Source organism: Callorhinus ursinus, unplaced genomic scaffold (genome assembly GCF_003265705.2).
Source record: "Callorhinus ursinus isolate GAN/ISIS: 27379988/994484 unplaced genomic scaffold, GSC_fseal_2.0 scaffold1, whole genome shotgun sequence".
Classification (NCBI taxonomy): Eukaryota; Metazoa; Chordata; class Mammalia; order Carnivora; family Otariidae; genus Callorhinus; species Callorhinus ursinus.
Window position 1 is genome coordinate 48,981,096 of NW_027397063.1, and position 26,861 is coordinate 49,007,956.

Sequence of the window (26,861 nt, forward strand, 5' to 3'; positions counted from 1 at the left end):
TCCCTAGTGGGTCCCACCTCAGATGTTTGGTTCTGCGACTCCCAACTCCAGACACACTTTGCCCTCACTTAGTGACTTTCAGTGAACTTTCACCACCCCTTCTGGCGTGAGCGGGAATTTTTGAGTCTGTCTATGCCATATGGGAACAAAGCTAAATTTCAGGACTCTAATCTGTACCACTTTTACTTTCATGTGACAATCTGTTAAGGGTTAAAAATTGTGTCCCCCCAAAAGATATTTGACGTTCTAACCCCCAGTACCTCCGATTGTGATCTTGTCTGGAAATAGAGCTGTTTCTGGTCTAGTCAGACACAGAATCCTCGCTCTGTTAACTTCCCCGTGTGCAGACAACTTGTAACCATGCTCTCTCCTCTCTGGGAGAAGTGAAGAGGTCCTAGCCACACGCTCTCATCTGCTGAGCTGCACATTTCTCTCCAGCCTCCTGGACCAGAAACAGCCTGCCAGGCATGCTGTCAGCCACACGGTCCCTGGGAACTAGGGGCAGGACTTCTTATAAATAGGTCTTTTATCTGACCCATTTGGTAGCTTCTTACTGTGTATTAATGGTCATGACGGTTTTTCTACTTCCTGTATAGCCATGTCCTCTCAGGAGCTCTGGAGTGGACATTATAGGTGGCCTTCAGCATTCGCTGTCCTTTCTTCCTTTCCAATAGAACTGTGATGTGGTTTAGGTGTCCATCCCTTTCTGACACAGCCCATGTCCCTCAGTGGCCTGAGAGGTCAAAAGTTTATCCTATAACTTCCTCCTGTGATTGGTTCTGGAATGGGCATATGACCCAAATCTGACTGATGGGGCTCTCAAAGAGCTTCTGCTGGAGGCTTCAGGGAAAAAAGCTTCCTCGTCCTCAGGGGCCCTTCAGAATGCCAGGCTCCTTTACACCGGAGGTGGAGGGAAGAGCATGTGACCCTGATTGCTGCTAGCAGCTGGCTTGCAATTATGAGGAAAACTGTCTTCAGGTTGAAACCTGTGTTCGGCAGAGCCCAGCAATGAGGCACCACCGGCTCCTCCAACGGAAGCCCAGTGAGTCCTTGACGTCCAGTTACATGAGTCAGTGACTTTCCATGCTGTTTAAACCAATTTGATGGGCATGTGATTGACAGTATCCTAATACATACAAACTATACTGGACATTTTAGAATAGTTACCATGTGGGGAAAAAGCCACAGATCCATTTAGCTTTTTCAGTCAGAGATACACGAATAATTCTGCTTGGGTGTTCTTGAAACCATGGAAGATTTGTTCCTTATATTTCTACTTATAGGCACTTTACCTTTCTATACCATTTCTTGATAGCCTCAGCTTACTTAACATTTAATTATAAATTCAAAGAAAGTCTGGTCCATGGTGTACTCCTGAGAAGAAGTTTTTTTTTTAAGCTTTAACATTATCATTAATACATAGGTGAGAAAACAAAAATACTAAAAAGGAAAAGACTTGCTTAAGCCCACAAATTTCCATGATCTAGGTAATTGTTACAAATACAAATAAATCAGTGTAGAAAAATTCAACAAACACAAAAGGTTGAGATTTTCTCTAAAGAGCTGGATCCAGCTTCCTAACTTTGTGTCAGTATACTTCTGCTTTGGGGATCTATGAAGATCCTTATACCACCAAAAGGAGAGATCTGTAGGGAGACATTAAGTTATTAGTTTCAAAAGATTCTCATGTTTTTGAACACTTAATAAAGCCAAGTGGACTGGGAAATGCTTGGAATAGAGTAGGATAAATAGACATCTTCCATTGGAAGGACACACTAAACCACACTTCCTTTTAAACAAACCCTTAAGCACTACATTATTATAACGGTTTTTCACTTGAATGTTCTCAATTTTGGGGTCACTTAAATCATTAGACTATAAGGGAGCTGAAAAAAGGAAGGGGAGATTGGAAGACAATTAATTAGCTTCTCTTTGGTTGTTTTAAGAAGCATAATTTAGGAAAGAATTCTCTGGAATAAAATCTGGATTATCTTTAAATTAATTTTTGTCATCTCTTTTTAGTGTATTATAATTAATATTAATATAATGTAAAACTAAATATTGGATTGTCTTGTCAAATAGCCTTTTATTTTTTTAAGGTTTATTTATTTTAGAGCGAGAGAGAGAGTGATAGAGTGGGGGTAGGGGCACAGGGAAAGAGAGAACCCTGAAGCCATCTCCCCAGTGAGCGAAGAGCCTGACTCAGGGCTAGATCCCAGGACCCTGAGATCATGACCTGAGCTGAAATCAAGAGTCGGCCGCTTAATGAATTGAGCTACCCAGGCACCCTTTGGATAGTCTTTTAAATAAAACCTTAAAAATATACCAGTCAGGTAAAACTGTTTCAATATGGTATTTGCTGGAATTATCCAGTTATTCAAAGGGACAAACCTGGCACATTGGGGATAAATTTACCCACGTGCTCCTTACTCATGTCTAGAAAGTGTAGTTTTCTGAAGTCTATGGGTCATCTTAAGCACTTGTGCCATTTTTCCTTTCTTTCCCTAAGCACGGGGAAATCTTGGCACCTTAAACAAGAATTGGATCCTACGTTTTCTCTCAAATAGGTAGAGTCAGGGCACAAGAAAACATGATAACATTAGAACAAGGGGGAAATCCTTAAAGCCCAACAGTGATGCCATAATTTGGGCCCTTTAGCCAAGGAAGGAACTCTGCCATCCCACATTCCTTTGGCAATTCTGCCCAGGGAGGTTTGGTCATGTGGTGAGGGGGTGAGGGAGGGGGCAGGGAGTGAAGCTTGATGAACCAGAACCCTCTGGTAGAGACAACCTATGTCTGGGAGCAAACCAGGGCTATATATCTATAATTTCTCAGTGTAGGACTGATTTCAGTCAGCACTTGCTGGGTGGTTTGGAATCACGCTTCATCAGTAGTTCCTTCACTTGTTCACTTCCCGCACGAGTCCATTCACTGAGAATGACAAGTTGTTCATTAGGGCACTTTGGGGTTTCTATTTAAACCTAGAATGTTTGGAATAAGTAACGTTAACACAAACGGTGAAGCACTCACAACCCTGGATAAATAAATAAATATCTTATTTATGTAAGCTAACGCTAAATGAGTATAAAGCAACTCAATCATCTCTACCTTATTAATATGGTTGGGAATAAAAATCTAATCTAAAGATTTCCAAGGAATAAAACTAGTAAATTTAAGGTAGTATGATGATTTAATTAAATTAATTTAATCTATTGGATGGTTTGACCTGTACAGTGCACTCCTTTGCTTTCTTTGTTCTGAAAGCAGATATCGAGGACCTCTATATAATGATGCTAAGTTAGGCTCTACATGCTCTAACAAACCTGATGAAGATACTGGCTATTATCTTCCATATGCTTAAAAGAAATAGTGCATAACACACACCAGGTGCTTAGTTAGTAGTTGCTGAATGCTGAATGAATAAACTATGGCAAACAAACAAACCAAAATCACTTCTCCTGTTATATTTTTAATTATATTTTATAGAATATTTATTTAAAGTCAACATTAAAATCCATTTAGTATGTATCTGTTTGATGGTAAGATGAAGACATTTGACTATTAAAATTTGGCCAAGAAGGCACTGAATTGATTATCTATGTACAAATAATGAGCAATATATTTTGTGATTTCAAAATATATCACAAACATTTTTTCATGAGCATATGATTATATTAAATGAAAATAAACCAATCTCTTTAGAGTGAATTTAAAGTTGAGTTGACCCAAGGATCTGGGTAAAGTGCTTGGTAAAGTGCCGTGAAGCTTTTTGTAAAGCATTGAGTTTTCAGAACGGAAGCTGAACTCAAGTTGGAGTTTAGGTCCCGGGTTGGCTGCTTACTGGCTGTGTACCCTTGGGAAAGTTATTTTAACCTTGTAAACTTTAGTTTTCTCACAGGCAAAATGGAAAAGAATAATACTATCTATATCATACATTTTTAGGGACTATGAAGTGAGCTAATGCACAAAAGCATTTTAGCCTCGTGGTTCTTTATAGCAAGAACTCAGCATCTGCTTTTTCTTTGTCATCATCATCATCCTCATCACCAGAGGTGGGAATGTTTTCCTTACCTCTTATCCTACAAAATGTCAAGATTGCCAAGAAAAAAAAAAGAAAAGAAAAACAAAACAAAACTAAGTAGAGGTGTTACTAAATCATACTCTATAATTTCTCACCAACAACAATCTGCAAACTGGTCTCCTCAAGCTTGTCTTCCTCCAGTCGATCCTCCATGCTATCAAAGTGACTTGTTCAGAGCAGAAACCTGACCATATCACCCCTCTGACCTCTAACACAGTGGTTTGGTAGCTACTAGGCAGAGTCCAGGGCCTCTACTATAGTGGCTGAGAAGGATGTTTCAGAACTGAGCCCCTGCTCGCCCCTTCAACTCCAGTTGTGGTCAGGTAGACCAGACCTGGCTACCTCCTAGCCAAATCCTACTTCATTATGACTCAGTTAAGAAAATACAAAACATGAGCAACTCAGCTGAGACTCTGTTACCTCTTGGGAAGCTCTGTGCTCACCCACATGTCAAATTGCTTTATAAGAACACTGCACTGTGAGCTCCTTCTGGGTAGGGTGTCAGGGCTTGCCATACATAATGCTTGGCATATTTTAGGGGCTCAATAACTATTTGCAAAGGAATGGTTGAATGAACGCATGCATGAATATGCATCTGATAACCAGATGCAAAGTATACAGATTTGTAGACTTGCTGGAGCCAAGTACCCTCGTAGGGCTAGAAGGGGACCTGAATATAACATTCTTTTCTGAGTCATGTTTGAAAACAATGGAAAGGTAGACATGGAAGTCTAGCAGGAGATAAAATGTCATCTTCATAACTGATAAAGCTGTTAAGGGAGGGTGTGGCTCAGGGACATGACAACAGCAGACTTCAAAACTGCACTCCATAGTTGGATAGACTTACCCACCAGTGGCCACACAGCTCCCTGCTAGAGGAGTTGCATCTCCACAATGGAGAGTGTGAAGAGGCAGACCAGGCATGTGTAATTCTTAAGGTCAGCTGGCTTCCAAACTGCTATGCAGAGCCAGTTTATTTCCCAAACACACCAGTGGGAGGGTTGCCCCTTCTCTGGGTCAGTGAGTCAAGTGGGAAAGGGAGGCCCAGAGGGTGACAGCAGCTGATGTCACTTGGACTGGTAAACATGGGGCCAGGGGATGTTGCTCTCTGCTCCCTTCCCAGACAGCCTCATGGGCACCGATTGATTTATACGCTGGCGATATTTCCCGCAAGTGACAGGAAGAGTGGATTGCAAAGATACCTCCAAATTACGTATCGGTAAGTGGATTATCTTTTGACTTCCTGCTCTAATTCCTCCTTTTCAGTTGACCTGTGAACACAGATGGAATGACGTATGTTGATAAACTTCTTATCAAGATTGGAAATTGTTTTGGCTCCTAAAAGAGTATACCTCCTCTTTTACTCAATTGATTCAATGAAACCTAGCAAATATTCGCTGACACCCCACCAAGTGCCAAGCACGGTAAAATGTAAAGATGAATACACTGCAGTGATCCTATGGGGATTATGATCCTGTCAGCATCCGGTGGGTCAGTTCTCTTAGGTAGAGAAAAGGGAACTCAGTTATGAGAGCAAAATAAACAGACAAATATTTACAATCTTTTTTCTAGTTTTTAAATGGTTTTGAGTAGTTAAATGACTGTTCATTCAGAATTTAAGACATTTCTCTTCTAACACCAGCATTAATTAAAGCCAAGATACTAATAATAAAGGTCATGGAAACCACTGGAGAGTCATTTATCTTCTCTCCTACTGTCCACGTTGCACCATCTTGCAAAGGCCTGCCATTGGCAAAGAGAGGGACAGCGTGAAAGCGTGCACATAAGTTGTTGACATCCAGAGCCATAGCTGAAAAACAACTCAGATTAGTGGATGGATGGTTCCACCTCCCTGAAGGAAGTCATTGCACTTACTTCTGTCCTCTCCTGGATTCCAGCAGCTTCCATTATTCTCTTGTTTGAAGTCAAAAAAATTCTTGACATCTCACCTTTCTAAGAATTCTATTTGTTTTTTCTTTAACGGGATTCTCAAAGGCTACTCACAATATTTCACTAGATCTTAAATTCACAATTCTGTGTTGTGTCGTTTTTATCTCATTTTGTCTTACATCCTCTCATCACCAAACTGACTGAATGTGTCAAAAGAAACAGGGATTAGGTATGATTCCAATTCCTAACAGATTCAGGTTCAGGGGCTCTTCCCAACCTCAGCTTTTTAAAAACCATTACGGAGCCAAGCGATCATGGAGAAATTTGTAATTTTGCTCCCCCAAAGATGCTCAATGATGCACAGAAAGCTACTAGAATGTGGAGGCACATAAAGCCTCCACATCCTCAGCACTGGTCCTGGTTTCCGAAAAGCAGCTTCTCTTCTTCCTCTCATTCCTGAGCATCTACTAGATCAATAGCAGGAGCAGGAAGTCATGATTTTTACTCTGGAATAGCTTGGCAGCGTATACTGCCTGAGGACAAGTAGGGAAACTAAGTCTGGCATTTCTGTTTGGGAAAGAAAGAAACTGACAAAGTTAAAGCAATTTGAAGTCTTTACTTGAAATGCTGTATTTTTTTTCTATTAACTTATGAGATAGTATATAAATTCATAACAGTGATTTAAAATATATGTATATGTTATATATACATACACACACTTCTTGGGTATGTATAAATTGCTTGTTTTTAAATATCATGAATAAAGAAAATAGCAAACAGAGTCAACACATCTCAGGGTCTAAGAATATCATTGTCAGCATGAAGGGCTGTGAGATCTTAGGCAATTAACATACTCGCATGACTTTCTTCTTGCTTTGTAAAGAAAAAAGGAAAAGAAAAGGAAGGCATCATGACACGGTTTTTGTTATCCCTGTGTCTGTTCAGAATCTACTGGGGACGGGATACATAAAAGGAAACTGACGACGGTAGAATTACAAATATTGTGGGGACTTCTGTAGATAACTTTGCATATGCATGTTTAAAATTTCAAATGTATTATTTAATACTTATCCAAGGCAATGTGTATTAAATATTGAACAGATTTTAAAAGAGGCTTTCCGTGTATTAAAAAAAAATCATTAGTGGGCTTTGGAGATAATATTCACTTAATAAAAATACACAGTATCTCTTTTGCCCAAAGCATTTTGAAGCTGTGCAGGGAAATAAGATCTTCCCAGAAGCTGTGATAAGCGCATTTCTAGGGTCAATAAGATAGAAGGGGCCTGTTTGCAAAAATTTTCTTAGAGTCATCAATTTAAATCTGTCTGGAGAAGCAATCAGTAATCCTGTAATAGAACCCTGGCTCTATAATATACCACTATAATACTCTGTGTGGAATCCATTTTTATAGTATGTTTACCCTGTATTTAATATGTCCCAATACCCCATATTGTTCAAGGCTAAATCCGAATAAATGCCGATTATTTCATATGAGAATATGCAGGCAGGACATCTCTATTTGTCCATGTTTCTAGACAGATCTATAGATGACATAGATGCTCTGAAGACAGATGTAGACACAGATGTAGCTCTAGCTGCACCCCAGGTTATAAATGTAACGAAGTTCAAGGTGGAGAATAGATACATTCATGAAGACTAGTTTCACCAGTAGGATGTTGCCCAACTTTCATAGTAGGTTGGAAGTCCCCGAGTTAATTATTACAGAATCACATAGATGGCATGAGTTTTTCTTTAGGGTAGACAGGCTGGGTCAGCAAGAGCTATTCCCTCCAACCCTTGGGACAGGCAGAAGTAGAAAAGATCTGTGGTGCTTTCCTCTGACGCTGCCACCTTAGCTGCAAGCTCTACCCAGATGGACCGTATCTCCTGACTGGCCCTACCAGACCCAGAATTTAGAAGGCCTGCCCAGACACACCTTCCGTGCTGTCAACAGTCACCACCCCACCCACGATTTCGCCCTTTATACCCGATACACGTTAATCCACACTGAGTCATCATTGGTGCCCTGAATCTAATCATCTTTTCAGACTTTACTGTTTCTGTCAAGGGTGCTGTTTGCTTGTAACGGTATTAAATCTGTGAACTTAAAAGGGCTTGTTATGTTTTTATTAAAGAAAAAAAGCAAAGAACACCAAAAGGTAAAATTATACAAATTTTTCAGAGTATTTATTTTAAGACCACTTTGCCCCCACACCTTTCCCAAATTCCCAGTTTCCAGAGGAAAACAGCATTACAGTATTAATTTTAGTGTTTTTCCTTTCTGACGCTTGGGCTTTTCTTCTGCTTTTAACAAAAATCAGATGACATTATACACAAACACACACACCTATATGTTTATAACATGCTGCTTTCACTTAAAACTTATTCAGGTCAGTTTATTTAGAGTTACTTCATTCTCATATTATTCTGTTGGATAGACATACCACACTTAACCATTACCTTACTGATGGTTATTTTTGTTTTTCACCATTATGCTGTCACAAACAAGACTGCAGTAGACATCTTTGGACATGTAGCTGTAAGTATTTTTGCTATCCTCTCCTTATAAGGCAGATTTTCAGAAGTGAGACGGCTGTAGCATACAGAAGGTATCCTGTGTGAACAACTTTTAATAAATTCTGCCGAGTTATTGGGATCAGTTTTGGACTTATCTAATCTTCTTTATAGGCTCCAACTCAAAATCTATAGAAACATCCTTTGTAATATCATCCTGCCATTTAATCCTGACCTGACAATCTCCTGGCTACATTTTTAGGTCCTGTTTAGATCCTAACGTGCTTGGACATTGACTTTAGTTTCTTTGGTTTTTGCTTACCTGGCCTCTCATTCTACACACAACAGTCATATTAATCTTCTCAAAAATTGCCTTATGCACAGCACATCTCTATAACCTTCCACAAGTCCCCCATTACCTAAAAAAAATGAATCTTAGCCATCCATTCAAGATCCCTCACAATCAAGCTACAATCTTTCTCATGTTACCCTTATTTCTCCTACTTAAAAATTAAAACTGTAGCATCTAGAATTGTGGTTTGAAATTTAGTATATTTGACAGTGAAATGTATGTTCTCACTATCACAATGTACTTCAGTTCAATAAATATTTATTTGACATATACTCCATGTAAAACACTCTATTAAGTGCTAGAGAGGATCGAAATGTGAAAATAAATGGCACACGGTTGACATTTAATCATGGTGTCTGCCTCCTTGGCACCAACTGTACTTTGTGCTAAGTGACCTTGCTTCTGATGATAGCAGGTGAAAACAAGTGTGGGCACCTATTTCAGCTGTCAGTTGCTACCTAATAAGACACACCCAAACTCAATGACTTAAAACAATGACAACATATACGTGGCTCACACATCTGCAATTTAGGTAGAGCTCGGAGGAGATACCTTGTTTCTGCCCCACTCAACATCGGCTATGGTGGCTTGAAGGCCAGAATGGGGAACCATATGAAATCTCGTCCACTCCCCAGTCTGAAGGTCGGTGGTGACTGTCAGCAGGGTCCTCAGGTGGACCACAGCCTGGAATTCCTTCACAGCTCAGCTCTGTGTAGTCTTACCCTTTCCTTTGGTTCCACACACAAGCACCCCCAAAGGACCAGGCAGGAGTTGCTTTGCCTGTTAGGACTTAGCCTCTGAAAGCACATAATATCACTTCCACTGTAGATATGAGCCCACCCAGATTCAAGGGGAGGAGGTGTAGACCCCCCATCTCATGATGAAGGACTGTCAATGCCACGCTGCAAGAATGTGTCACATTGCATGTGTGGTTATGTGACCATCTGTACAATACAATGTGCCACACCATCTATGGTTGTGCCAGTGACCTGTCATAGGAAAATAATTCAGGACAATCAAATTCCCTTTCAAGCAAATATAGCTTGAGAACAATTTAGAGAGTAAAATAGCTGCTGGAGATTAATCTGGAAAAACATAACAGAGAAAGAGGAAGAGGGGCATGAGGAAGCATGTGTTCACTGAAGTTATGGGGCCATAGAAACCAGGAGTAGGAACCCAAGTTCTGTTCACTTTTATGCATATCCCCAACAGGGCAGAGTACCAAACACGTAATAGATGCTCAGATACGTCATAGGAAGAAATACATGAAAGACTAGAAAGAGGGAACACAAAAGGAGGGGCAAGTTTGGAGGGGGAAAGATGAGATTGTGCTGGAAATATATTGAGTTTGAAGTTCCAGTGATAACTCCCCACTGAGATGTCTACCAAGCAGTTGGTGAAGTGGGTCTGTGGCCCAGAGGAAAGAACAAGAGTTGCGGGAAGGGCTTAGGAAGCCATGGACAAGGTGAAGCTTTGACTGGATGAGGCTGCGAAGAAGGAGCAGGTAGCGGAAGACCAATGACTAATGCTCAAGCAAAATAATGTGTGCTTAATACTATAGGCTCAGAGTCTGAACACCTGGATTTAACCTCTGTAATACTTGCTTTGCTACTTACCAGTAGTGTGTTTTCTTAGGTTTAGCTACTTAATCGCTCTGTACCTTTGTATCCTGTTATAACATTGTTATAGTAATAAAACCTACTCCATAGGGCTATGGATTAAATGACATAACGCCTGCAAAGTACTTGGAACAGAGTCTAGCACATACGAAGCAATCAGTGCATACTAATATTTTTACAGATTTTATTTATTTATTTGAGAGAGAGAGAGAGAGAGAGAATGAGTGGTGGGAAAGGGCAGAGGGAGAGAGAGAGAGAGAAACAGACCCCTGGCTGAGCAGGGAGCCCAATGCGGGGATCGATCCCAGGACCCTGAGATCATGACCCGAGCCGAAGGCAGACGCTTAACCAACTGAGCTACCCAGGTACCCATCAATGCATACTAATTTTTATAACCATTATTATTTTTTTAACATCTGAGGTTTAGGAATGAGCAGAGGAAGAGCCAGAGAATAATACTGAGCATGAAGACCTCAGGAAAGCTTATATAACAGTCCTGATAAATGTTCACAGGAAAAAACTGTCTCCTTTCCAAAATGGTTCTAGGACATTCTCTCTTAGGTTAGATGCGGTTACAGTTATATGCATTACCGAGTTGCCAAACTTCAGAGTTGCCGATTTTGTTAATAAAAAGGGGGGTGACATGGTGAGTTGTATTTTCCGTAACAACATTTCACAAATTTTGTGCTTTGGGGGGGTGGTAGAGTGATGCATTGTATCAAAATATATATATATATATATATATATGTCCTATACTCAAATAAATTTGAGAAATTCTGGATTAAACAAAATTAAATAGATGTTTCCTTAAATACAGCTGCTAACATGAGCCACAGCTTGCTAAGAAGGGGCTATCGAGAGCATCCTTTTCCAGACTCGTGTAAGTTTTTTTAGGGTTCATTCTGTTAATGCTATGTGTAGAACACAACTTCTCAATGCTAGTCAAGGAAGAATCTCTTGAGAGATTTCCTTAAAAAAAAATACATATTATCAAGGCACCTGGTGGCACAGTCAGTTGAATGTCCAGCTCTTAGTTTTGGCTCAGGTCGGGATCTCAGGGTGGCGAGATTAAGATTCAGCGCAGAATCTGCTTAAGACCCTCTCTCCCTCTCCCCCTCCCCCTCCCACCCATGTACACACGCTCTCTCTCTCACTCTCTCAAATAAATAAATCTTTAAAAATCTTTAAAATCTTTAAAATCTTTAAAAAAATTTAAAAATACATTTACTGGATCCCCTTCCACAGATTCTGATTAGAAAGTCTGGGCTGATATTAAGGAATCTGTATTTTTTTAAAATTCCCTTGTGTGGCCTTGTCTACAGGCAACTAGGAAGAGGAATTTCGCTCTTCCCATAACCCATAATTCCTCCCTTTCTTTCCAACCTGTTCTGAGAAAAAAATGGCTCCCACAAAGAAAGGTAGCAAAAAAAGTGGGTGTTGGGGGATGTTATACTGCCACCAAGGAGATGAGATAATAGAACATCAACATTCAAAAGTACTTCCACTGAGGTGGCTTTGAAAAGCATGGATCCCAGGCACTCAAGGAAATCTAGAATTCGCTGTAAAAACCTGGGAGCTCTCCCCATGATCATTTACACTGGCTTAAGCAACTGTGTAGACCCCCAAAATAAGGAATATCCAATAATGTATCTGGGTAAGTTAATGAGGACCAAGATTCTTCAAACAAACAGCATAATGGCTACCTATGCACTTGTTACGCTTTCAAAAGCCTTCACATAATCAATGAAAGCTGATTTGATATTTAGAAAATATAATTATGGAAAAGTAGTTGTAGGCGATACATGTAAAGAAATTTGAATTACCATTCCATGGGATTGTGGTAATTTAACAGATTTCCAAGAATTCCCAACAGAACTTTGAAGCAAAGTCAGATTCAGATGGTTTTGTTTTGTTTTTTTTAACTTGCCTAGAACTCCTGTCTAACACTGGGGGCAGTTGTATGTTTCAAATTTTCAAATTTAATCTAAGAACAGTCTCCTTACCTGAGATTTACTTGGAGACCAATCAGACCCGAGAATACACAACCTAAGAGATGTATTGTTAAATCTAACCTAAGAGAGTTTGTCCTAGAACCATTTTGGAAAGGAGATGATTTTTTTCCTGTGAACATTCTACCAAGGAAGAATTCAGCAAAGAGTGAATGGTTTACCCTATTTCTACTTTTACAGTTGGCTTTAAAACTTTTATGGGAAAAATAAAAGAAGATAAAAGTATGGCTTCACTTCCACACTTCTCTACACACTCAAACAACTGTTCATTTTATATGTCCGGTGGGATGGGTTTTGGTTGTGGTCAGTCCTGGCCTTTTCCAACACCCCCGGCACAGAGGGGATGGGAGTGAGGGTAAATGAGTCTATGAAAGGCCACCTGTGCTACACTTTCCCAGACTGAAAAAAAAAAAAAAACCTAAAGAGATAAAACCACTAAATGCAACACATGGTCCTAGATTAGCTCCGATAAAGAACACTGTTGAGACAATTGATTAAACTTGAAAGGAGTTTGTGAATTCAATGCCAGTGTCAATGATAATTTCTTGATTTTGATCCTGATATCATGAGTTTCTGGAGAATGTCCTTGTTTGATGGGTTACATCACCAAGCCATTCAGTAATGATGGGCACCATGTTCAAAACTTATTTCCAAATGGTTCCAGGAAAAATACTCTTTGTATTTTTGCAGCTCTTCTGAAGCTTGAAGTTATTCTAGAACTAGCAAAACTAAAATTGGTACTAATAAATTAACATTTATTTTATTGTTTGTGTTAGTTTATTGTTGATTTTCTCAGGTTCTCAGAGTAAACTATCATATCATCTGAAAATAGTTTCACTTCTTTTCCAATTCCTATGCCTCCTATTGTTTTGCCCTTTTAAATTGTACTGGCTAATTCCTCTAGGACAATGTTCAATAGTAGTAGCAGAGATAGTAAGATTAGTAGACATAGTAAGCATTCTTGACTCTTTCCTAATCTTAGTGGAAATGTCTCTAGTATTTCCTAATTATGTACAATGCTGGTTTTAGGACCAAGGGGCTCTGTTTAGGAAATATGCTTCAATTATTTTCTTGAGTGTTTTTATCAGGAAGTTTTTGTCAAAACCTTTGCTTTGTTTTTGTTTTTGTTTCTCTTTTTATGGGGATAATCACATAATTATTCCTCTTACATCTACTGATTTGGTGTTTATATTACTAGATTTCCTAATACCGAATCATCCTTGCATTCACGAAATAAATCTCACTTGGTCATGGTATACTTTCGTAATGTGGTGTTGGATATTGTTTTCGAATATTTAATCTGCATTTTTGCATTGACATTAGATGATTGCTTGCAAAAGTATTTACATGTTAGAATCATGCTCCTCCACTGCTCTTAGCAGAGCAATCTCCATGAGAGGGAGCTTGGTGACAACAGAAAGGTTGTGGGAGGTGGGGGACAATGGAGAGATGGAGAGACCTGACCTCAGAGTCCCACAGAGCTTTTGAAGGTTGCTGGCTCTCTCCACTGACTGACTTTGTGACCTTGGAAAAGTTCTTCCTTCTCTTCTACCTTCTATTCTCTCATCTGTCAGATAGGCAAACCCACCGCAGTATATTAGGTGAGGACTAAATTATGTCTCTAAAAACTTCAGCATGATGTCTGGCACAACGGCAGCCCACATAAGCGTTGGGATATTTTATTATAAGGACGTGTCTTTCTTCACATTACAAAGAAAGCGGTGCTGGGATATATGTGAAGAGATACCATAGTTTCCTCAGGAGGCTCTCAGGGTCTTGGTTTCAAGGGTCCTCAGCATTTTGCTATGATTGCCGAGCACGGAGGAGTTTGAGCTAGGTGAGTATGTTCTGTCTGCTTTTACAGTTACCCCGTTCTGTACTAGATGTCTGTATGTGAATAGTTAGTGCTTGATGAGTTCCAAGTGGGGGCAAAAGAGAGGACAGTGAAAGGAGTGGAAAAAGAAGATAGAATTTCTTGAGCCCTCACCCCATGCCAAGGACTACTTTAAATATACGTGCAGTTAAATCGGTTAGGAAAGCTGAGAGGTAGCATCAAGATCTCAAAACTTGAGAGAAGCATCTTGAGAGGCAAGTAGGTAGGAGCACTGTTTCTGTGTGTAAGAGCTGAGATTAGCTTCTGTTCTTTTCTTCTCACTCATAACCTCTCGGAATAGAGGGGAATGGAGAGACCCATTCTCTCTGCGTAGTGCTCTTGGCTCCTTTAGATATGGCATCATCATGTATCAGCTGCCAAAATCACACCAGATACCCACCTTCCAGTACCAATAAATCATCCTGAGTTAGCTTGTGCCGATAAGATACCTGTATCTGTCTCCATGCCTTTGCCTGTTTCTATATCTATATGTATATCACAGTCTGAACCTTGTTATCTTAAACGAATGCCCTACTTTAGTTTCTTAACATCTCTCCCTAGAAATATTGAATAGACCTCTAACTGGTCTTTCTGCCTCTAGTTCTGTCACCATTAAAATCCATCCTCCCGAATATACCAAGAATAATTTAAACAAAACCGGATACTTTCCAGCATCTGAATGGTGAGCGAGGGCTGTTACCTTACATGGTAACATGGGTTACTGGTTATGTGACTTTTAATAACTCTCTCATTTTTCCTGATCCTTAGGTCTCTTATCTGTGAAATGGGAATGATAATACTGAATCTTAGAGTCACTGTGAAAATTAGATGAGAAATATTTGGCATAGTAGGTGCATGATAAATTGGATCCTTTACATGACAGTGGGACCACATCACCTCCTAGGGCACCCCTGAGTCTGCAGAGAAAACTGGACTCATATGAGAGCTAAGAAAGGCATGACTTAAAGTCAGGAGCTCCTTGGGGAGCTCTTAAGAACAAAAACATTGGTTCCCTTTTCCAAAATATGAGATTTTGTAAAAACTAAAAGAAATAATGAAGACAAAGTACCTAACAGGATGGCTGGCAAAGCATGGGATGAAAAATAGAAAATAAGTAACAACAAAACCCAAGCTGAAACAACTATGCTGAGAAACTGATTGTTCTGTCTAAATATTGGCCATACTTGTTTGCTGGCATCTATTTTTTTAAATCTGTAACAATTCTACCAAAAAGTGTGCTTTTTTTAAAGGACTTTATTTATTTGAGAGAGAGCGTTAGAGAGAGAGAAAGTGCATGAGCAGGGGGATGGGCAGAGGGAGAGGGAGAAGCAGGCTTCCTGCTGAGCAGGGAGCCCACAAGGGGCTTGATCCCAGGACCCTGAAATCATGACCTGAGCTGAAGGCAGAGGCTTAACCAACTGAGCCACCCAGGCACCCCTCCCCCTAAAGTGTGCTGTTGGTGGTGGCGGTTGATAGTGATGGGGTTTAAGTTTGTCATTCTAAAGGATAGGCAGCAGTGGGATTAAAAGATGATCCAGGATGTCTGTTTTTCAAATTCAACTGCCATTAGTGTTCCCCAGATGTTAGCTCTGTTAACCTTCAGGTTTCAGAGGTCGCCTTGGCTTCCCAGTCATGGTACTTTTCTTTTCTCGCCAAGTACAGGCTTGTATCGATCCCAGTTTCTCCTCTGAGATTCAGCAGAAGATCCTGATGGAGGAATATAATACCCAGAGAGAGGAGGGCAAGCAGGAGGGAGTTGACGACGTGCATATCGGTAAGAACTCTCCGTGTGCCCTTCATTCACGGAGATTGTTGGTAAATATTTACCAGTACCTAGTCTCCGTCGTACCTACTGGGAATGATCTGGCATTTTCCAGCGTAAACGCAGAAGTCCAGCAAGCACGAGCAAAATAGTCGTCGTCTGGCAATCCTTGCCTAGAGCTTCAGTCATGTGCTTACTTACCTCACTGAAGACATGTTGAGGTTTGTTTAGATCCAAGGTTGAATGACAAGCGGGCCAAAGCAGCTGTGTGGAGAGGTCTTTTTCAGTGACTCATACATAGGTCATTCAAAAATTAAAGCCCACATAAAAAGGAGTGAGTCGGGATGCACAGAGAAAGGCATCCCGCTTTTTAGGCTCTCTAGAAGAGCAGCGGATTTTGCTGCCTCATTCCGGGAGGGCAGAGGCCCACCCAGACATTCCCAATCCACAGGGCTGGTAGTGTGGGTTGAAATCTTTATAATGTGTTCCCCCACATTCAAAACAGAATGAATGGACTCACAAAAATGTCTATCTGCCTCATTATTTTTTATTATGCCTCAGATGATCAAGTCATGGGGGGTGGCAAGGGAGGGGCTACTCAGGGATATGCTGGGGACCAGGTGTCAGTTAACCTCACTAGTATTTCCCTACCATGAGCTGATTATCTCTGCACTGCAAAGGCCTCTTCTGTTAAGGGAGAGTGACTTCATGCTAGATTTAATTTTTCATTTACTCATTCTGCTAAGTTCTAGACATAGGAGTTAAAATAGGAAGCTCCTGTATCAGTATAGGTTCTCCAGAGAAACACAATCTCTCTCTCTCTCTCTCTCTCTCTCTCTCTCTCTCTTTATACACACACACACACACACACACACACACACACACAAACACATATATACATATTTTTATGGGGTGGGGGGAGAGAGAGACATTGATGGATTGATTGATTTTACAGAATTGTTGCCTGTGGTTGTGAAGCCTAGCAGATCTGAAGTCTGTAGGGCTGACCACGGGCTGGAAGTTTGGGCAGTGTTTCTATGTTGTAGTCTCAAGGAGAATTTCTTCTTCTTTGGGAAACCTCAATCTTTGCTCTTAAGTTCTCTACGATTGGATGAGACCTAATCACGTTATAGAGGGCAATTGCTTTACTCAAAGTCTACTGATTTAAATGTTAATCATATCTAAAAAAAAATCTTCATAGCGACATCTAGACTGGTGTTTGACCAAACAACCGGGCACCATAGCCTAGCTAAACTGGCACAAAATTACCCATCACTTCCTTCTTACTTGACCAAGGCCAGGGATAAAGTTGGGAAAAGCTTTCTGGAAAGTGTGTTTCCTGAACTATCGGCTGCTTATTAAGAAAGAGGTGAATGAATAGGACACATGCAAAAAACGACAAGTAGTGTGTTGTGATTAAAACCGGACCTCCTTGCAAGGGGGAGAGGGAGGAAATGGTAAGCTACCTACTGGGAAAATAACCTGAACTAACCAAATGGCTTATTTTTTGCTTATTTGCTTGATGCGAACCTGAGGATTCTGGATTTATTTTATCCTAAAGTCTTGATGGAGTCACTAAAGAATTCTTAAGCATTGAAGTGATGAGATTAGATTTTCAGTATTCAAGACCAATTCATGTGATTCTCATTAAATATGTTATGGTGTCTATCATGCCTGAAGTACTATGGGAAACCCTGGACATATAATGGTGACACATGTAGAGAGGTCCCTGACTTCAAAGCTTAGATTCTAGTGGGGACCTGAGAAAAGAAAAGGACAAATAAAATAATTATGAATTTTATTTGGTGCTTTTGAGACCGGAGGCTTGATTTGGAAGCTTACAATTCCAGTGTCTGCCTACTCCTGTCCCACTGGGCCATCACATTCCTGTCCTAAGTACAAACTTCAAATACTGAGTAATCACTCAGCAACAGCCCTATAACCTCATCCCCTCTCCCACCCAAACACACAGGGTCTTGGATTTGATACTTTCTGACTCTCTTTCCAAGCTGTGGATCTTACCTTTCCCTTTAGACTCTTCCATCTTCCGTTGCCTTGGGCAAGCCTTGCCAAGCACACACCCACTCTAGCTCCAGGTCCCATGAAACGATATCTCCCCCTATGCCCTGGACTTGCTCCTGGGCTCCTTCTCTGGGAGTGAAGTTAAGAATACCAGGTGATCAATGAAGACAAAGGGAATGGCGAAAAGAGTACTACTGACAGACATTTAAGAGGTAAAAATGATATGGTTTAGCAATGGATTGGTAAGAGGGGTTGGGGAAAATGAGAGACTGAAGACACTCTCCAAACTGGGGGGGGGGAATTGGATGACTGAATATAAGGGGTGACTTTTATTTAATTAAGGACTATAACAAAGAAGGAGGGTTGAGGGATGTACATGTCATAAGGACATGATGATTTGGACATGCTGGGTCTGCTAGGTCCAAGGGACTCCCTGTAAAGGTGTACAGTATGTGATCACCACCTTCTTTTCTGTACCCCCCTCACCCCTTCTCTTTCTTGTACTAAGGACTGTGACAGCTGGAATGGAAAACAAGGGGTTGATATTTCCAATAGGATCAGAGCATTCAACTATTTACGAAGTCCTAGAGAATTTAACATGAAATGCTAATAGCCCATGAGAGCTAAAAACTTTCTTTTGAGAACTAATTATCAGTGAGTTATTTATTAGGGGGAATATTGCTCTCCATCCATATGGCTCCTTCAAAATTGACTGTGTAAGGAATTTTCCACCTGGATAGTCACTTTGATGAACTTCAGGAGCCAGATGGGATAGGGGACAAAACTAGCTTGTATAATAGTAAAACAATAAACCACATCAGGGCTTGTCTTGATTACATTGCCTGTCAATGTTAACAGATGAGATGAATGGGGAGCACTTAGGTGATTTCTCCCCACCAGCACTCCTGCTGTTGGGGATCCTCAGACTTTATCTAGGCTTTTTTTGTAGAGGAAACAGAGGGAGAGCTACTGCTTTGCCAGCAGGCTCGGGGTAAGGGGAGAGAAATGTCCTCTTTGAAAGTATCCATATTTGCTTTCTTGACTAGCAAATTCATTTCGATGTATGTAACTTTTCTCTTGTACTCTGTTGGGTGGATAAGACTTTTATAAAACTAACTTTAATATTAAAGGTACAATATATTCATCTATCCATGTTAAAGTTCTGGAGATTCTTCTGTCAATCTTATAAATACAAGACCAATATCTCAGGAATCAACCTCTGGAAATGAACAATCAGAGAAAGACCTGTTAAATAGAGTTTCTTTTTGTTCCTGTTTGAGAAACAGCAAATGAATTTCATCTTCTTTAGGCATAATTGTAACTCATAGAAACTTGATTTTGACAAAAGCCAGAAATTTAAATGAGTCTAGAAGAACTGTACTAGCCCTAGACATCGCTAACTGTATCTCAGAACTAAATGCTTCCAACAACCATTTAGAACTTATTGAGTAGTGACACTAAATCTCTAGCCAGTGCTGGGTTCTATACACAAATGTTTTTGTTAGCTCTCTTAACAACTCCCCTGAGAGAAATGGTGCAATTATCCGCATAATGTGAAACATTATAAAAAAGGTCAAGCTAGTAGCCCCAAACCCCTGGTGACACAACCGGTTCATTGGAATATTAAATCATTGAATTTCCAGTCCAACACTTGGCCCAACAGCCCAAAGGTACCTGTTTTGTGCGTATTTCTGTGAGACTCATACGATCTGTAACTATAGAATCATCATAACATGAGAAAAAGAATGGCAGTGAGGAGTGGGCAGAGGGATTGCGTGTCTTAACTGGGCCTTTAATGAATATTCAACTGAGCAGCCTTGACTTGGATTGATAGCTTTGTTTAACATATTAGGAAATAGAATCCTATTGCTTTATTGGAGTCTTCAAACTCTGTGGCTGGAGCTCATCTTTCTCTTTCATCCTAGCCCCATATAATCAGTGTCTACTTCCTACACAGCCGCTGGCTCTTCCTGTATTTGTCCAGCAAGGAGGAGCCAGTGCAAGTTTAGAGCAAGGAAATGACCTAATTAAAATGGTATTGGACATGAAATCTAAAATTTAAAGCCCTATTCTTCCCCTCCCCCCAAATCTGGCCTCAACTCCCCCATGTTGTCTCTCATGCTTCCATCCATGCACCGTGAGCTCAGGCAGCCTGTGTGACGCATCGCTTCCCTAGTCCACCTTGGCTTCGCTGTCCCCTTGCTTTGTTAACGTTCTCTCTTCTGTCTAGAAGGGTCCTTTCTCCATAGGAAGGTCACATGTGATGTCTTCCCTGATAGACTCATTGGGCAGAGATATCTCCTTCTCTGAACCCATTTGTATCACTTTTTTACAGTATGTATTATAGTATGTTACCATGTTACAGTTCTATGGTTGGCAGTAAACTCCTTATCTAGAGCCACATAATAAATGATTTATTTTAGCTCTATCTTCCACTCATCTAGGCACATCGTGTGAAACACAGTTGATGCTTAGTAAATTTGCCTTTGTGTTTAACATTCCTCATGCGCTGAATCCTGGCCGCTGCTCTGAGTTGTCAGAAGTCTGACAACTGTCAGTGAGGTCTTTCGAGATCCAACACATCAATCTGAACACTTATCACTGTCCAATGTGACCCTGAAGAATTATGCTATATTCTGTCCTATCATATTAGATAGCATATCATAGCCTAGCATATCATGAGGGAATTTGAAATCAAGGAATAAGATAACTGGAGAGATGGTGAGAGTCAGATGAAAGGGAACATGAAGAAGAGAGACAGAGAGAAGAAGGCAGACAGGCTGAGCTCCCTGAGCTTTGCAGGAGTGGCCTTCACCGGTTACTGCTGTTTTCTGGGATGGGCAGATAAGCTACAAAGAAAACTCAAGTCTGCCATGCAGGAAAAGTCAACCAATTCAGGCTCTTTGAGTGATTAGAAAATTGGGCCTGATAAACACTGCTGAGATAGGTTAATCTAAAGTTCTCCCCACACACACACACACACAAACACACACCCAGCTTCGTTTTCCTGCCTGATTCCAGTAAAAACTCACAGACAAGGTTGGGGGCAGGGCTGAAAGAGAACATCTGATGCAGAAATTAACCCAGATGTTCCACATGTATTTAGATTATTCTCAAAATTAGAGAAGCAATCTTAATAGTTTGAACATAAGCTGTACATAGGGATAAATTTCCACTTTAGCTTTGGTTAATTTTATGGCGCTAATTTGAAGGGCTAATGTGTTATGTATACTTCATATATTTAAATACATATTTGAGAACACAGAGTAAAATCCAAATATCCAGTAAGGTTATTGGAATAAAAATACATCAAAGATGTAAAAAAAAAAAGTAGTAGGAAGCAAAATCTTTATTTCCATGGTACAATCATTTAATGACTTTGAGCTTCCTGGCAACCAGGATACAAAGGGAAACGCGGGTTTACATAGTTCTCCTTAACAACGACTGCAAATCCACTGCGAAAATAGATGAAACACCTTTTCTAAGAAATGAAAGAACATTGACTTTTTAAAAGAGAGAAAATTTATCCTAGTACTAAATTCTAAAATGAATTTATGATGGGGAATCAACTTACATAGGATAGTACAAACAAAATGATTGATATCATTGACAACAGTTCTTTCCACAAGAGAAGGCAAGTGTGGTTGGAAACTTCTCTTTTGGTCAGGACTTTGTGCTAAGTGAAATACGCCAGACACAGAAGAAAAAACTGCATTATCTCACTTGTATGTGGAATCTAAAAAGAGTTGATTACATAGAAGCAGAGAGCAGAAAGGTGATAACCAGGGGCAGGGAGGGGGGGGGAAATGGGGAGATGTTGGTCAAAGAGAATGGAGTTAAAGTATAAATAAGTCTAGAGATTGAAGGTACAGCATGATGCCTGTAGTTAATAATATTGTACTGAATATTGAACAATCGATAAGGGTAGATTTTGGGTGTTCTTACCACCCCCACAAATAAGGTAACTATGTGAGAAGATATGTTTGTTAGTTTGCCCGTAGTAATCCTTTCACTATTTGTATGTCCATCAAATCATCATGTTGTATACTTTAAATATAGACCATTTTTATTTTTTAAAAAAGAAAAAACAGCTATACTTTCAAATGCTTCCTGTGTGCTACCTGTCTTCTGTGGAAAGCATGGTGCCCTGATCACATTCATTCATTAAAATATGAGTTGGGTGTTCTTAGTCTCATTTTTCAGGAAAGAAACTTCTCAATGAAAGTAAATAACACATTCCAATGGGGCTGAGTCAGGGTTTAAACTCAGGTCTGTCTGACTCCCAAGATCAGTGATCTTTCCACTGCACTCTGCAAATAAAAACTTCTTGATTCTTTATATAAGCATATTATTAAAGAGAACATCAGTACAAATAATTGGACTGAGGTTGAGGATGGCCCAAGTTAATAGCTACAAACATGTGTTAGGCTATCACTACAGAGAGAGGCAGAGATGGGCAGATTCAAGACGTGAGTTAATCAAGTCCAACTGGTCTTTGTTAATGAGAGGGTACCATAGCAACATTAAGTCCAAATGGACTTAAGATCCATAAGTAACTTGTAATATCACTTTGTGCAACATTTCTCCTTTCCCTACCTGAGGGGAGGATACAGCAAAGGAAGATCAGGTATTGCAACCACTACAGATCTAGAGAAGGGGGACAGGGAAAGAAGTTCTGCCAGGTAGTTTACAACCCAATATCCTAGTGGACAAGAGGAAATGGCAGAGAGAGTGAGGTATGGCTCTGGTCTGGGATTAAAGAGGGGACTGTGTTGTAAAGAACCCAGGAAATGGAAAAAGTAAAAGGAAAGAGCTCCTTTCTTTTTTTCTATTTAAAAAAATATATATATCATCATAACTAAAAAGAAATTCTGGTAGTTATAATTACTACATAATAACAGGTATTACATTTTGAGTGCCTTCTCCACATTTGAAGATGCCTGGGGTCTGCATTTAACATTTAGTTTAAGCTTTGCAGCTTCATGGGGACCTCTTCAGCTCCAGGCCCCTGTGGCATTATGCAAGCTGCTGAAAACCACACCAATGCAGCAGGAGTGAGAAGCGCTGGTGGCTTTAATTACTTTAAAGAGTCACATTGAGGGCACCTAGGTGGCTCAGTCATTAAGCGTCTGCCTTTGGCTCACATCATGGTCCCGGGGTCCTGGGATGGAGCCCAGCATCAGACTCCCCGCTCTGCGGGAAGACTGCTTTTCCCTCTCCCACTCCCCCTACTTGTGCTCGCTCTCTCTCTCTCTCTCTCTCTCTCTGTGTGTCTCTCTTTGTCAAATAAATAAATAAAATCTTAAAAAAAAAAAGTCACATTGAACGAATCTTCTTTGAGCCCCTTCCAAGTATCAAGTATCGAGATCGAGTGGTATCGAGTCTTGGAGTATGGTTCACACAAATATGAATAAAATGATCCCTCTAGCGTTTAAGGAGCTTGGCTAAAGTAAAAGAGACCAAAATGTCAACAAATAAAACAAGGCAGTGAAGGAGGCCAATGAGGATCACTTTTTTGTCTTGTGATTATGACTTAATCTTTATCCAGAAACTTCCCCTGATATATCATTCTTACTTAAAGAAGAGGTAGAGGGGAGTATGTAAGAGCATGGACTCTAAAACCATCCTGCCTGTGTTAAAATTCCGATTCTACCAACTTACTAACTGAGTGTCCATTAACTCCTCTGTGCCTCATTTTTTTTCAGTCATGAAATGGGAGTAATAATAATGCTTACCTCAGAGGGTTGTTAGTAATAATAGTACTTACCTGATAGGGCTGTTATAGGATTAAACTAACACACACTGTAATATATTTGGAAGAGTGCTTGGTATATACAGCAACGTTGCTCTGAATGAACATCAGCTATTTTTTCTCAGATATGCATGTTGTTAACTTAATTATGGTCATTCAAGGTGTGGTGTGTTGGTAGACGTTCTCTTCAGACCCCTTGGTGGAGAACAACTGTCTCTAAAATGTCTGTCTGGTCGAGTGGCATTGTTCTGGGCAAGGAAATGTTTGCAACCATAGTGCTCTGGGTCAAAGCTATTGTTCATACTACATGCTGGGCATCATTCTAGGGGCATCTGGGATGTATCACTGGAGAGGAACAGACAGAAATCCCTGCCTGCACAGAATTCACTTTCTAGTGAGGAGAATTAGACAATAAGTATAATTCTAAACGTACATTTTATACATTTTATAATATTCTGGGAGGTAAAAACTGTCAATAAAATAATAAAGAAAGCCTACTGGTATGAAGAACACATGTTTAATTTTAAATAGAGTAGTCAGGGTAGGACTGAGGAACACGGTGACATTTGAGCAGGGTCTGGAAGGAAGTGAGGGAGTGAGGGAGCACGATCCTTGGGGGAGGGGACAATTCCAGACAGAGAGGCCAGCTAGCATAAAGGCCCTGAGCTGGAAGCATACCTGTCTAGGAATCCAGTCCAGGAATATTGAGGAGGCCCTGGTGGCAGGAGCTAAGCGAGTGAAGTGAGGGAAGTGGGAGCTGAGGTCAAAGACTGGCAGATCGTGTATTGTCCTTCTGGGTCATTCTATGGACTTTGGTTTTTGTTCTAACTGAGATGGGGACCACTGCAGGATTTTGAGGATAGGAGTAATATGAGCTGCCTTAATATTTAAAGGGATTGCTTTGCCTGCTGTGTTGAGAAGAGCCACAGTGGGCCAAAAGTAGAAGCAGGGCAAGGATAATCCAAGTGAAGGCATGATGGTAGATTAGACCGGGCTGGTGATAACAGTGGAGGTGGTAAGTAGTTGAATTTTGGACTTATTGTGAAAGTAGAGCTGAAAGGATCTCCTGATGGATTAGATTTGAAATGCAAGAGAAATAGAAAAGTCAAGGATGACACCAAGGTTTTAGGCCTGATATGAGTTAGACTTCATCTGGGACAGGGTTGTTGGGAGATAGAGGGAGGATTTTTCAGGATTTCAAGGTTGGAATGGTAAGTGGGAGAAGCCCTGTAGGCATCCAAGTGGGCAGTTGCCTGAAGCCTCCAGTTCAGGGGAGATGGCCTGGCTGGGGGTAAGATTTGGGAGTCATTACCAGATAGGTGGTAGTTAGTGCCATGAAACAGGATGAGATCACCAAGCGAGTGAGTGTGGATAGACAAGAGAACCAAAGCCTGAACCCTGGGCACTCACTCCATGCTCAGAGGCTGGGCATGAGACCCAGCTTAAAGAGTCACATTGAGGGCACCTAGGTGGCTCAGTCATTAAGCATCTGCCTTTGGCTCAGATCATGGTCCCGGGGTCCTGGGATGGAGCCCCGCATCAGACTCCCCGCTCATGAGACCCACAAAGAGACCATGTCACAGAAGACTTTTTTTTCAGCACCAGAACCGAACTCCCAGAAGGGACCAGCAAAGGAGACCGACAAGGAGCAGAAGTTAGGAACAAAACCATGAAAGTAAGATGTTACAGAAGTCAAACTCATTTCCAGGAGGAGAAAATGATCAGCTATTCTTACTGATGATAGTTCAAGTGAGGTAAAGACTGAGAAACCTTTTGACTCAGGAGTTTGATCTCAATAAGAAGAGTACCAGTGACATGGTCGAAGCAAAAGCCTGATTGGAGTAAATGGGAGGACAGACAGAACCTAACACTTCTTTAAAGGCATTTCGCTGTAGCTGAGCATGAAAACAAGGACAAGTGGCTGGCGGGGGAAGTGGATTCAAGAGGGAGTTTTTTGTTTTCAAGATGGGACAAATAACATGATTTTATGTTGATGGAGATGATCCCATAAAGGGAGAAAATTGATGATGTGGGAAAAGAGAGATCTGCTGGAGCACTTAACCTTTGGATTGGCCCCTGCATGTTTCTGTGGGGCAAAGAGCCAAGAAAGGAAAGAAAAAAAAAAGTCATATAAAACACCAAGCGGTTCATAGATGAGCCTCTCCCTGAAATTAGAAACCAGGCTTTTACCTGCACAAATGAAAAGTGCATGAAATAAGCCATTTGTTGAATGACTACTAGGGCCATTTATGGTGCCAGGTCCCTTGCTTACATTATCCAAAAGCTTATTAACCGACTTCTATCATCAGTATCAACATTACTACACTCATAGATGAAGAAAATGTCACTGGGGGCTAAAACAACTTCCTCAAAGCCATACTGAGCATATGTTAAAGAGTTCGCAGCTCACCGTGAGCTCTTCCTTGCTGCTGCGGGTTCCTTGAAGGCTGAGGGCCTTCATCTTTGTAACCCCAGAGATGGGCTCAGAACTCGGCAGAGGTCCACATTCCCGCGTGCCCAGAGGCACTGCGGACGGCTCTGGGTCCGCTTGGTTGCCTTCCTCGGAAGCATCCTTTGGAGGACATTCACACCAGCATTGTTTTCATTGGTTGCAACTCAGAAAAATAATGTTGGAAAATAGAGAAACTTTCAAAAGAAATGACCGAAAGGAAGTCAGAATGAGTTAGTTCCGAATCCTCAGCCCTTCGCTGAGGCCATTCCCCAGTGATTTTACAAAGCTGCTTTTCTGACGCATCAGGTACCTGCCCGCGGGCGAACTGTCGGGAGCAGGTGAGGTGTGGTCACCTGGAGTTTCCCAGTAGAAACTTCACAACGGGTGAGGAAATCATCACCAGAGGACGTGTACCCTCCCGCCCTTCTTCCAGTTCATAAAAAAAGAAAGAAAAGAAAAGAAGAAAGAGAGAAAGAGAAAGAGAAAGAGAAGGAAGGAAGGAAGGAAGGAAGGAAGGAAGGAAGGAAGGAAGGAA

At 40.8% G+C, this 26,861-nt stretch overlaps 1 protein-coding gene across 6 annotated transcripts in view; it reads left to right on the top strand.

Moving 5' to 3' along the window:
* PHLDB2 (pleckstrin homology like domain family B member 2) overlaps positions 1-26,861 on the top strand; it is a 215,374-nt gene that overhangs the window by 83,016 nt on the left and 105,497 nt on the right. For all 6 annotated transcript variants that reach the window (XM_073893115.1, XM_073893121.1, XM_025874009.2 and 3 more), the window contains exon 2: positions 16,001-16,112. In XM_073893115.1, the coding sequence (XP_073749216.1) occupies positions 16,049-16,112 (64 nt within the window). In that variant the 5' untranslated portion in view covers positions 16,001-16,048. The remainder of the gene's footprint in view (positions 1-16,000; positions 16,113-26,861) is intronic.